Here is an 11,973-nt window from a genome sequence, read left to right as displayed (position 1 = left end):
AAAAGATCAGATTAATCCAAGATAGATTGAGAACAGCACAAGATATACAGTGGAAGCAATATGACCCAAAGCGTCGAGCAGTTAAATTTCAGGTGGGAAATTTTGTTGAAAGTGGGTCTCACGAAAGGGATAGGTAGATTTGGTAGAGTTGAGAAGCTGAGTCTGAGATTCATTGGGTCTTCTAAGGTGATTGGTTGGATTGGCAATTCTGCTTATCGACCATTACTACATAATTATATGTCGAACGTGTATGATGTGTTTCATGCTTCTGTTTTCAGAAAGTGGATTTCTGATGTTGAGTACAGAGTTTTTGAGAATGAGATTGAGATATAGCCTAACTTAACCTATAGAGAAGAACCAAAGTGTTTTAGTCATTGATGTGAGACAATTGAAGAGCAAGCACATCCTTGTCTTTAAAGTTCAGTGAAAGCGCCGACCAAAAATAGAAGCAGCTTGGAAAAAAGAAGTTGATATGAGGCAGTTCTATCCATATAAGTTTGATAGTTAGAAATTTGAAGGTCAAGGACGACATTTTTTCTGAGGGGAGAATGTAACGGCTACTACTATAGTATAACAGTGAGCCTGTTGAGAAATAATTTTGAAATCGGTAAATCTTGCGTATTTATTTTATGTTTACTGATTTTTTTGAAGTTTTTGAGTTAATTTGATGCTCAATTTATTGATCAATTTTTCATAGTTTTGCTTCATACTTGAATTATAAAAAATCTTCGCTAGATTGTAGCGTACACTTGATTATATTTTGGGTATATTTTTACCTATTATTATGGGTATCATAAGTAAGAAATAAAAAATTCTCGTTAGAGTTTTCTTTCTTAAGGATTTGATACATCCTTATACAAATGGACTTTCTGGAACCATTTGATGTTCATTTTTTAAATTGTTTTCACCAGTGTGTTCTAGACATATTTTTCTATTTATTAACTATTTTTCCTGAATTTTAGAAGTTATATATTTCATGATGAAAATGAATTTATATAATATTTATATATAAAAATATAAGAATTAAAAAAATTGCCATTATCTCCTTTTTCTTAAAAAAAATCAAATATTTTATAAATATCATAACCCGCTTACAATGAACCATCCTCAACCGATATATATACCAGTGAACCATCCACAACTGACATATAGCAACCCTTGAAAATATATTCACAAGTTAATTTAACTTTATGGATGGATGCAAGGGGATGTGAGTCATTATATGGTGTCAATTTCATGTTCCAGTCACAAATTGCCTAAATTTAAAATCTCTGTTCAATTTCCCTTCATTGCATCAATCTTTTCTCAAACTCTAAGATCCCTATCAAGTTTGCAAATTAAGTGTTTTGGAACTGGTGAAAGATGATTTGGGATGTAACTGTCCCTCCACTAACATACTTCTGTTATTTTGTGAAATCTCATTCTTATATTAACATAACGGACCTATAATGCAAACCATGAAATTATGTCAATATAAGATTTAGGGACGTAAGAGTTATTTCTGATGCGAGCAATGAAAGCATGATTAAGGTACATAGGGGTTATGATCAAATACTCATGAAAAATTGCTTCGAAGAATATAAGAAAAATGGTTTTAACTGTTTTATAAGGATGATCAAAATTAAATAAGAAAAAGCAAATACCTGATAGAAGTTGTAAATGTGATCCAAAACTTGTAGGCGAGTAAAGCCACCATCACTGAAGAAGGCTCTTGAAGAAGGCCCAAGCTCACCAAACCGATCAACCGGGAATAGTATAGTAAGGAAATGATTCCTAAATATCACCTCACTTCTCTCACTGTACAAACAATGTGCATAAATTTAAAATTAAAAAAAGTGGCAGAGCCAAGCTCCATTGTGGCGGCCAATGAAGTGGCTTGTCAGCCAGCCAAACAACCCAGATGAATGGACAAAGCTTTACCAGCACCAGAGATGTACCACAAGAAAAAAATTATTCAAGTGCTTTGAATACCTTTCTCTTAACACACGAGAACAGGATTCAATTGATGCTTCAGAATCCCTTCCATCCCCTCGAGCATCATAAAAAACTGAATTAGCGTCATCAATCTCAGAGGATTCTGTGAAGATGCTGGCCGAGAAAGTTGGCTCTGATACTGACCAGCACACTGATTCAAGCAGGCTGCTCGGAGTAATAGGATGAAGTGGCATCTGACAAGACTGGTATTATTTGAAAAAAAAAAGAAAAAACAGGTAATTTTATAATAGTTTTATGGAAAGAAAATGCCAATGGGAAATAATGATGAAAGTGTACACTTATATATATGAATATAAAAATTAATAGAAAAGCATGTAACATATAAAGAAATACATATGACATGCGTACTAATGGAAATTTTAAAATATATATAATCACTGAAAGAACAAAAATTCAGCATTGAGATGAGCATTAGATTCCAGAGTCATATGATGTTTTTTTTTTCCTTTAATTTTTCCCATTTGTTATTCTATGGTTCTGTTAGAATAGAATGTATTTCTATCATTTGCATTATCTTGTTAGGATTGTTTCAGTACTACAAGGTTTCAACTCAGCCCGTGTAATATCAAGTTCATCACGACTCAAGTCCAAATTCAGTTCAAAGGTTTGCTGAGTTGGAGAAGAATCGGGTGCAACAATTGTTTCCCTACTGTCCCAATTATAGTCTTATCATTATTGCTCTATTTTCTAATATTTTGGCAAATAGTTGTTGATTTTTGCTATATTTACCAATGCTTGTTGACTATCTCCTGCTTTCCGATACTTCAATTATTTCATGCCTCTGCTTCCCAATAGGCCCTGTTACACGACTTTGATTTGCAGGAGTGTAGCAATCATTGGATTCCCTTGTGTGGGTTTTTACATGCCGGGATTATAGCTGCAATGCAACTTTCATCTGTGACTTTTCCTAGAAGTCTTCCATCGTTTTTAGAAATTTGGGTACAATTTTAATGCATTGTTCGTTTTCTTTGTGGATTTTTTGTTCAATATTTTTGAATTTTCATTCATTATTTTGTTTCAAAAAGTATAGTTTGTAACTTTTAAACTGAGATGTTTTTGCGTGATGTGATAATTGATAATGTGTCGGGTCAGACTACACCTAATAAGTATGTATAGATGTTGTGTAGTACATTCCAGCCAATATTAAATCACAAAATATGGCAAGCAAGCCATGTATGGGTAGCGCACAAAGCACATAATCGAGAGTGGAGTTGTCACACCTCGCCATAAACAGCTAAGAGGGGTGTCCTTGCAAAGAAAAATCACCAAACTAATGCATTATGGTTTACCTACCGTGTCAAGAATGAGACGTACACATAGCATGTGAGAACAAGTTTGCTCCATCAGCCTCGTGTGACTTCAATAGTGAATTTGAGAGGTGTAGGGAGGAGTTTTAAGATAGAGAGAGAATAGAGAGATGAAAAAGAGTTGGAATGAGAGGCACAACAATGGGCTCACTAAGTGTGCAAAGAAAATCAGAGAAAAAATAGGATTATGAGATGTTTTTATGAAATTATATTTTGAATTGTTGATCACTCATAAATTGTAGACAAATTGAATTGTTGATCACTTATAAATTGTAGACAAATCGAATTAGATATTATTTGATCAAAAAAACATGCATCAAATTGAAATTTTGATACTAACTAGAGCAAAATTTGTACTTAATTCATCTATTGAAATGTTTTCAGGCAACTATTTTTAAAATTTTCATATGGTAACCTAGAAAATCAATCGATTTTGCCAGATAAATTTAGACTTAATAAATTTACATAGTATATGTATGACACGCATTATGATATTTGTTGGAAACTAATTATTAACTATGATAATAATTATAAATATGCTTCGAATGTGAAGAAAAATTATTTGGAATTCAAAATGAGGCATATGGTAAAGGTGTTGCTAAATCCTAAAATTTCCTACATTTAAAGTCCCAAAAAACATTAATTTCAATTCAATCTTCAAAGTATTTAATTTAACTTTAATTTATGAAACCACTATCAGTATCACCAATTCCCCTTTCCATCCCTTCCATACGACTTCACTTTCAACACCTTACTAGATAAGTCTACTCAACTTGTTTCTGAAGCTATTATAGATGATGAGATTGGGACCACTACTGATAGTGGATATTAGAGATCTACATTGCTATGATAAACCCTCTTCTGACAAAGCATGGATTATTTTGCAGAAAGCACAAAAATGTATATAAACGTACTCATGAATATGAAATGCCCAGTTCATCACAGCCTAATATTTTCAAGTTGAGAAAAATTGAAAAAAAATCTATTGATGTATACTCGCCAGAAAAATAAAAAATGAACATTGAGATCAGTATTAGATTCAGTTCTTATGACGTAATTTTTCATTAATTTGTCTTGTGCAAATTGGTAGACCTAAACATACCTGGATATGTTTTATAAAATTATCTTAATTTATTAGTAAATGAAAATATGACATTCAATAAGATACAATGGAGAAAAAAGATTCATGTAGTTGACCACACTTAGTGGGATAAATGCTTATTATTGTTGTTGTTGTTTTTGTTGATGTTGTTGCTGTTGTTGTTGTTGTTGATGCTTGTCTTGTGCAATTTATGCAAATGACTGTTCTAATGAGGATGGAATGTATTTATATTATTTTAATTATCGTGTTGGAAATAGTTCACAATTGAAAAGTTTCAGCACAACTCATGGAATTCTAAGTTCAGTATATTTTAGCTTCAAAATTGGTTTAACATTTGTTTCTCTAATTCTTTTGATTTTCCTGTCTTGCTGTTATTGCTCTTTTTCCTACTGTGTAGTGTAACACATTTGATTCCCATCATACTTCTCGCTGACAACCTTGTTGGGACTGGTTCACAATTAATTCTACCTATTTTAAACCGCCGACATCCAGTCCGCTATTTCCCTTTCTGCCTCTACTTCCCACTAACCCTACTTCTTAGTGAATTCCCTATTATGGCTTTTAATTCCTAGAACTATACATAAAGGAGCAATATTATATTTTTCTTTTCCTAATTACCTTCTACATTTTCATTGTTGAATTTCCCTTCGCTCACGTGCTAAAAAACGAGACTGCTTAAATTTGTGAAACTTGTAATCGACAAAGAACAAATAGAGCCAAATCTGAGTTAATCAAGCAAGCCAATGTCAACTGAAATTATATTGATTTATATTTGACTCGATCAATGTTCAAGCAATTCTTGACTAAATTTCAAGCTTCAAGATTTTTGAGCAAATTTCAAGTTTCAAGCTTTTTTATAAGCCCAGATGCAACCCTAATTTAACATCTTGAAATTTTCCTATAGCAGAAATGATAATCAATATCTTGTTTATTTTGAAGCAAGTGAAGCTTGGTCGTAGAGCAAAAAAGAAACATATCCTTTACAAAAGGTCATTCATAATGCAACAAAATGTTCCATTAAATAGTATGTACTTGAGATGATGATATAAACCAGGAAAATGAAACATCAACAACGGAAAGGTGTGCAATCAATTTACTTGCATGCATCTGGAACGACGATTCCTCACACCCATTTTTGCCAATTCAGCACACTTTTGTCTCTCCTCGAGAGAATCTTTATATTTCCCATAAACATGAAAATTCCAAGAATGTGATACAATTTGAGATAGTCCCTCATGGGTCTCCTGCATAAGGATTCAAAAAAAATCTTTCAACCCTAAAGATTGTCAGCATCAGTTTTAGCAAATGTTAATAGTCAAGAAAAAATATTGAGCCAAAACTTTCAACAGAAGAATAAAGCAATAACATTTCCAGCCACTGTGTCACTTCAAGTCTTTTTAGGTCTAAAAAGAGGTTGATTTTAAAGCATTACATGATTATAGTCCAAAAAACAAAAAAAAGCTTGTCGATGGAATTAAGAGCCTGGTTTATCACAATAGATTGAGCCAAAAGATCAGATTGTTACGCTATGGAACCCATAGCTATCAACAAGCTTGAGACAAGTGTAATTATAAAGGGAAAAAATGAAATTGTAAGTGTGCGATGCTCAACTAGATCACCCAAATCAAAGATCAAGATAGTTTTAGTAGTCATTTTAATCAACTTTTGTTTATTTACTCAAGTAATGCATATTTATTAAGTTTCTGTTGTTTTATGTGATGAGAACTTGAAAATTGCTAGCATTTGCAGTATTTACAAATTAGGCTAACAAGGGTTTATAAATAGATCATCTCCTTGGGTCATGATAGAAATGAAGAATAAGGCAACCTAGGATTTTCCCCCAATTCGCTACTTCAATATGCCACGGTTTCCCTCTCCCTTGTTTCTCTCTCCTCTATTCCAATCCATCCTAATGTCTCTCTATTCCTAATTCACTGCTCCCAAAACCCCTGCAACGTCCTCTCAATATTTCCAGCTCACCTCTCTCATTTCACATCAAAATTGCATGATTTTTTATTTTCATATTCTCTATCACTTTCCTGCTCATAAGTTTATCTAATTTGGAATGCATAAGCTCTAGATATCCTCAAAAGTTTACCATTTCAATTTGGATTTTACCCTACTGGAGAGAAGCTTGAAGGTGGAAAATCTTTTTGCATGTTAATTTCTAATGCTAGAGTTTGACCTCATTTAAGATCTTCACCATCCCCATTATCTTCAAGGTGTATTACAAACACCAGCATGCAGAGATACATGAAAAATTATTGCATACATACACCGCATGCAGAGATGTCTGCATGTGGTATCCGATCCGAACCGTAGATCACCGTGATCTACGGTTAGGATGTATTTCAATGGGACCCACTTTAAATTTTTTTTTTTTCAAAAAATTTTGATTGCATCCTGACCGTAGATCACCGTGATCTACGGTCAGGATGTATTTCAATGGGACCCACTTTAAATTCTTTTTTTTTCAAAAAAATTTTGATTGCATCCTGACCGTTGATCACCATGATCTATGGTCAGGATCGGACACCGCATGCATCTCTGCGTGAGGTAGGGGAGACCAAACCTTTGAAAGGTAAGAGTTTAAAATTATAAAGTTATGAATTTAATATATTATTAATTATTAATTATTAAAAATAAAGTTTAATAAAATCTGGATTCAAGTTAAAGATGTTTCAGATTTGGAGAGAAAAGAGTAGCAGTAGTAAAGAAAAGTTAGAGTTTGATATATTTAAGTGTTAATTGTTTATTAAAAATATGAGCTAATTTTACATACAAATAATTTACATGTGAATAAATAATAATAATTTGTTATATAATATAAATGTATGCATATATAAATCATAAAGCGTGATTGGAAAGATATAAATTACATAAAATAACTAAAAAGTTAAATTAAGAGAACCAACTTTTTATTATCAATATTTTATTAAGTTTAAATTGCTTAAAAAATAATTAAATTTCTATTATGAAATGAAGATAATAATTAGGATAAGAATAATAAAATAATTAATATTATATGATAAATCAATGGTAAAATAAAAGCAAATAGCCCTCTAATAATAATATTAACATATAATAAATAATAATAATAATAATAATAATAATTTTTTTATACATTTAACTATATGTTTTCATTGGAAATAAGTGAAGAGAACGTTTGACAAGAAAATCATCAGTAATTGAGATGAATACTCGTACTATTAAATTATAATATCATTTTTGTATCTCTTCTAAACCAGTTGCATGAGTTGTTACTCATACTTGAATAATGATATTACTAGATATTTATATTCTTAATTTTAATCAATCATTCCAATATGAATGCATATAATCTCAAATTATTAAATATTTTATGCATTATAGTATTAAATATTACTTATTAGGTGATATAAACTTATGATTAATATGAAACGCATAGATTGATTGTATATGTATGATTGACTATAATGGATTCACTCACTTATTTTACTAGTAAGAGGACGCTAAGGTACTCGTACACGTATATAGAAAAAAATATTGATATCAAAGTAAACTAATAGAATTTTTAAACAGTTTTCATGTGACGGTTGTACATATATAAATGATATAGACAATTTATTGATATAGTAAAACACATTAAATATGATAAATATCAAGAGTGATCATATTCATAAAATATCATATGTTTTATTATTGATTTATTAAGAGTTCAATTGGCAAACATATTGTTTTCTCATTCATTGTGCAACTGTAATCTAGGAGCGTGAGTATTTACTAGCTATAATTAACTCACTGTTGTTTTAAACTAATATTTCAGGTTTAATTAGATAATTTAAAGTGAGACGATAGAAGAGAAAATATTTATAGAAGACACATACAATCAAAGAGGTAAACTTAATTGTACTACTTTGTTTTACTTTCTTTAGCAACTCTTTCATTAATTAAATATTAGTTATATAAAATAAATATAAAAAATTTTAATTCATAACGTCCGATCGTCATTACCCACCTTGGTTAAATCCAAGTCTCGAGCCAAGTTATGATAAAAAAAGGTGTCAGAGATAAGGTTTAAGATTGATGCAATATTGATAAAAGAATCAAAATGATAATTATAAAAAAAATTAAGGCTCTGTTTGGCGCAGCTGTAGCTTTTCAGCTTTTCGTTGTAATTGCGCTACCCCAGAAAGCTGTTGTGGGAAAGCTACTACAGGGAAGCTGACTGGTTGTTTATTGTAGCTGTGTGAAAACAACCGTGCGACAGCTGTTTCTAGAAAAATGATCATTTTGCCCATATTTAATTAAACTGTTTGAAACGGAACAATGACAACCTTATAGATTAAGGCTCTGTTTGGCGCAGCTGTAGCTTTTCAGTTTTTCGCTGTAATTGCGCTACCCCAGAAAGCTGCTGTGGGAAAGCTGCTGCAGGGAAGCTGACTGGTTGTTTATTGCAGCTGTGTGAAAACAACTGTGCGACAGCTGTTTCTAGAAAAATGATCATTTTGCCCATATTTAATTAAACTGTTTGAAACGGAACAATGACAACCTTATAGATGATACATCAGAAGCAGAAATTCACTTTACAAGCTAAACATGTAAAAAATAGACTTATATAATTTTTAGTCAATCTCAAAAGCCATAAATTTGATATTTTTTAAGGAAAAAGTTCAAATAAAAACAGTCCAGAATTACAGATATTCATCTCATGACACAGCGAGTTGCATCCATGAGGAAAAACAATTGGACAGTCAATTGCACCATAGTGAATATGTTAGCTAACATCATCGCTGACAAAAATCTCAATCCAAATAATCCCGTAAACAACAGAATAGACCAAAAACTATGTAAAGCAGGCATGCAAATAGTAGGTGACCACTTAGAGGTGTCCATTAATACGACTAATATTATAATGAATCAGTATGAAGATAATGCCAAGTTGAAATTGAAATTAATTTAACGAAATGCATTTTCTCAAGAACACATCCATTCCCCTTCTCTTTGAACCAATCAAGAAATAACAATTTCAATTTTTGATAGCACATTAAAAAATAAAAATGGGCATTTACTAACTACAAAAACTCAGAGGAAAAATTGAATAAGTGCGTTAAAGAAAAATGATTGCCTCGAGCCAATCTAATAACTATTCAGAAATAACAAGATGAATTAGAAGCCTGAATTAAGAAGAACACAAAAACTCCGAGAAAAAATTTGCCCTCCGGAAATTCAGCATCGTACCATCACAACTGCGAAGACATCCTCACCCTTGCGAGTAGAACTGGCAGCAGCAGCCTCTATCTGAGCTTTAATGGGCTCCGATGTCGGCGACTCCTCCAACTTCGTTGTCGGTGGGTTCCATCTGGGAGAGCGAAGAGGTGAAGGGGAAAAAAGAGGGCAAAAAGAAAGGAAAGCTAGACTGCAGGCATAGGAGGAGCGATTCAAGTCGACGATAGGTGACGCTCGCTGTTGAGGATCTCTTGAGAGTGCTGGTTTATGGATCCGAGTGGTGGAGGACAGTGTGTTGAAGGCCGCCACACTTCCGACTGAGAAAGCCATTCCTTCGCTTGTTACTCCCTCAGTCGAGGCCGTATTTTCTATCACGGAGGAGAGGGGAGAATATCAAGGCTTCCTCTTCTTTCGCGGGATCTACCGTCACAGAAGGGCGCACGGGGGTAAAAAGTCGATCCACGAAGCTGGGTCGCAGGTAACAGGGAGCTTTTTGCGTTCGCACCAAATCGCGGGAGGCGCGGCCAAACAGGCAAAAGTAGCAGCACAGTGTCGTGCCGCAGGTCACCTGCCGGCCCAAACACACCCTAATAATAATAAAATCAAAATTTTAAGTAAACTTAAATTAATAATTATATCCATTCAGGCAAAAAAGATACATCTGAAATTATAGAAGGGGGTCTGATAGAAAACTATGAAGTACAACCTACTATAAATATGAACAGGAATGTCTTGTCTCCTGACCCAGATGATGACGTCCATGACTCAGTTAATTCAATAGTCTATATAACATCCTATTGGAAGTGATACAATTATTGTGGATAAGTACTTAAGGATATTCCAAGATTGATACAAAGAGAAAAGACAGTCGTGTTGTACGAAGCAAAATTTACTACATTGTTAAGAAATACACTACTGCAGAAAAAAAGTGCTACAAATTCCTTTCAAGATTAAATAATTTGATCAAACGGTCATTAGTGTCTTTGGGGATCAATGAATACTCAGTATTAGTTGCACAAGCTAGAAGAGTAGAGATAAATTATCAGCTTACTCAAAAGCGTAAGGAGACGTACAAGAGGAAGTGTATTGATGAAGAATAATATGTGGATCAATTAGAGGGATCTAATGGAAAGAAAGCTAGAAGAGTAGAGATAAATTATCAGCTTACTCAGAAGCGTAAGGAGACGTACAAGAGGAAGTGTATTGAGGAAGAATAATATGTGGATCAATTAGAAGGATCTAATGGAAAGATGTTCAAGTTCAATTCGAGTGAATTTAGCAGAGGTACAAGTGAGAGTACTGTAGTCACTTGTGTCAAATATAGAAGACAACATAAGGGTAAATGCTTAATGGGCTCCAACACAATTGGAGTTATCAGTCTGGTCATTAATCAAGATATTGTTCATCGCTTGGCTAGAAGAGACTGAAGGTCAGAAATAACGTAAAGCTCCTGCACAAAAGACTGCAGGTGAGGAGAGAATGATAGTGTATATAGCTTGAGTTCCTACCCAAGTTCAATAAAGATAAACTGTTCCAACTCAAGTTCATTCCCTCACTCATAGTGAGTCTAAATGCTGTTGATGGTGATAACGTCAGATGAATTTGGTGCTTTGCTACATATAAAGATGTTTTTATAGCATTTTTTAAAAAAATTTTATATTGTTATCCTGATTTTGTTAATGAGAGGAGTATGGTCAAGTTGCTTTATATAAGGTCTTTACTTTAGAGTAATTACTTTTCATCTTTTTAATGAATGACCACTGATTTTCATCATGAAATTTATGGATAGTTCATGTCGACCTGCTTGATAAGAAATGACTTGTGATCAATTTATAAATTTTAAGGACAAAATTTTTGTGAGGAAGATGACGCATCGTTTCATTGCATTGAGGGAGTCGAAGAGAGGGAAATGAAGCAAGAGGTCAAGAATTAGAGGGGTGTGTTCGTTTTATAAATCGACGTGAGATGGAGGCGAGATCGAGAGAATTTGAAGCACATGCATACTCCGATCATGAACGGTTTACCTTGGGAGAAGACAGACTTCGTGTGCTCGCAACAGAGAGATTGACGTAATATGGCAAACCAAATCAAGCAGATAATCGAACTTTGGTTCTAAGAACTGCATCGATGAGTTTCAGTGTGCGATAGGAAAGGACGGAAAACTTCTCGTGAGTTTTGCGCGCGTGCAAAAGAAGAGGGGAGCCCGTGCTTTAGCCAAAAGGCCTCCACTGCGATGTAGAGAAGAGGAGTGGTGCCTGTTGACCTCGCTTTCGGTCGAGGTGTAATTTTCCCCTCCTTAGTAGCCTAGGATCTAGCCGTAGAACCTTTCTGTCGACTACTCCTAGAAAACTAGTGAATGAG

The 11,973-nt window shown here is 33.5% G+C and overlaps 1 protein-coding gene across 8 annotated transcripts in view; it reads right to left on the bottom strand.

The window, feature by feature from the left end:
- The window catches only part of LOC110018406, a 37,404-nt gene that overhangs the window by 7,197 nt on the left and 18,234 nt on the right, over positions 1 to 11,973 (bottom strand). For 6 of the 8 annotated variants that reach the window (XM_020715710.1, XM_020715713.1, XM_020715711.1 and 3 more), the window contains 3 exons: positions 5,502 to 5,648; positions 1,972 to 2,177; positions 1,644 to 1,797 (listed from right to left, as the gene is read on the bottom strand). In XM_020715710.1, coding sequence (XP_020571369.1) covers positions 1,644 to 1,797; positions 1,972 to 2,177; positions 5,502 to 5,648 — 507 coding nt within the window. Of the gene's footprint in view, positions 1 to 1,643; positions 1,798 to 1,971; positions 2,178 to 5,501; positions 5,649 to 11,973 lie in introns of those variants that run through there. The other 2 variants (XM_020715707.1, XM_020715714.1) reach the window with 2 other exon arrangements.

Source organism: Phalaenopsis equestris, unplaced genomic scaffold (assembly GCF_001263595.1).
Source record: "Phalaenopsis equestris unplaced genomic scaffold, ASM126359v1 Scaffold000021, whole genome shotgun sequence".
Classification (NCBI taxonomy): Eukaryota; Viridiplantae; Streptophyta; class Magnoliopsida; order Asparagales; family Orchidaceae; genus Phalaenopsis; species Phalaenopsis equestris.
The sequence above is the reverse complement of the archived record's forward strand: the minus strand, read 5'-3'. Positions and strand labels throughout refer to the sequence as shown.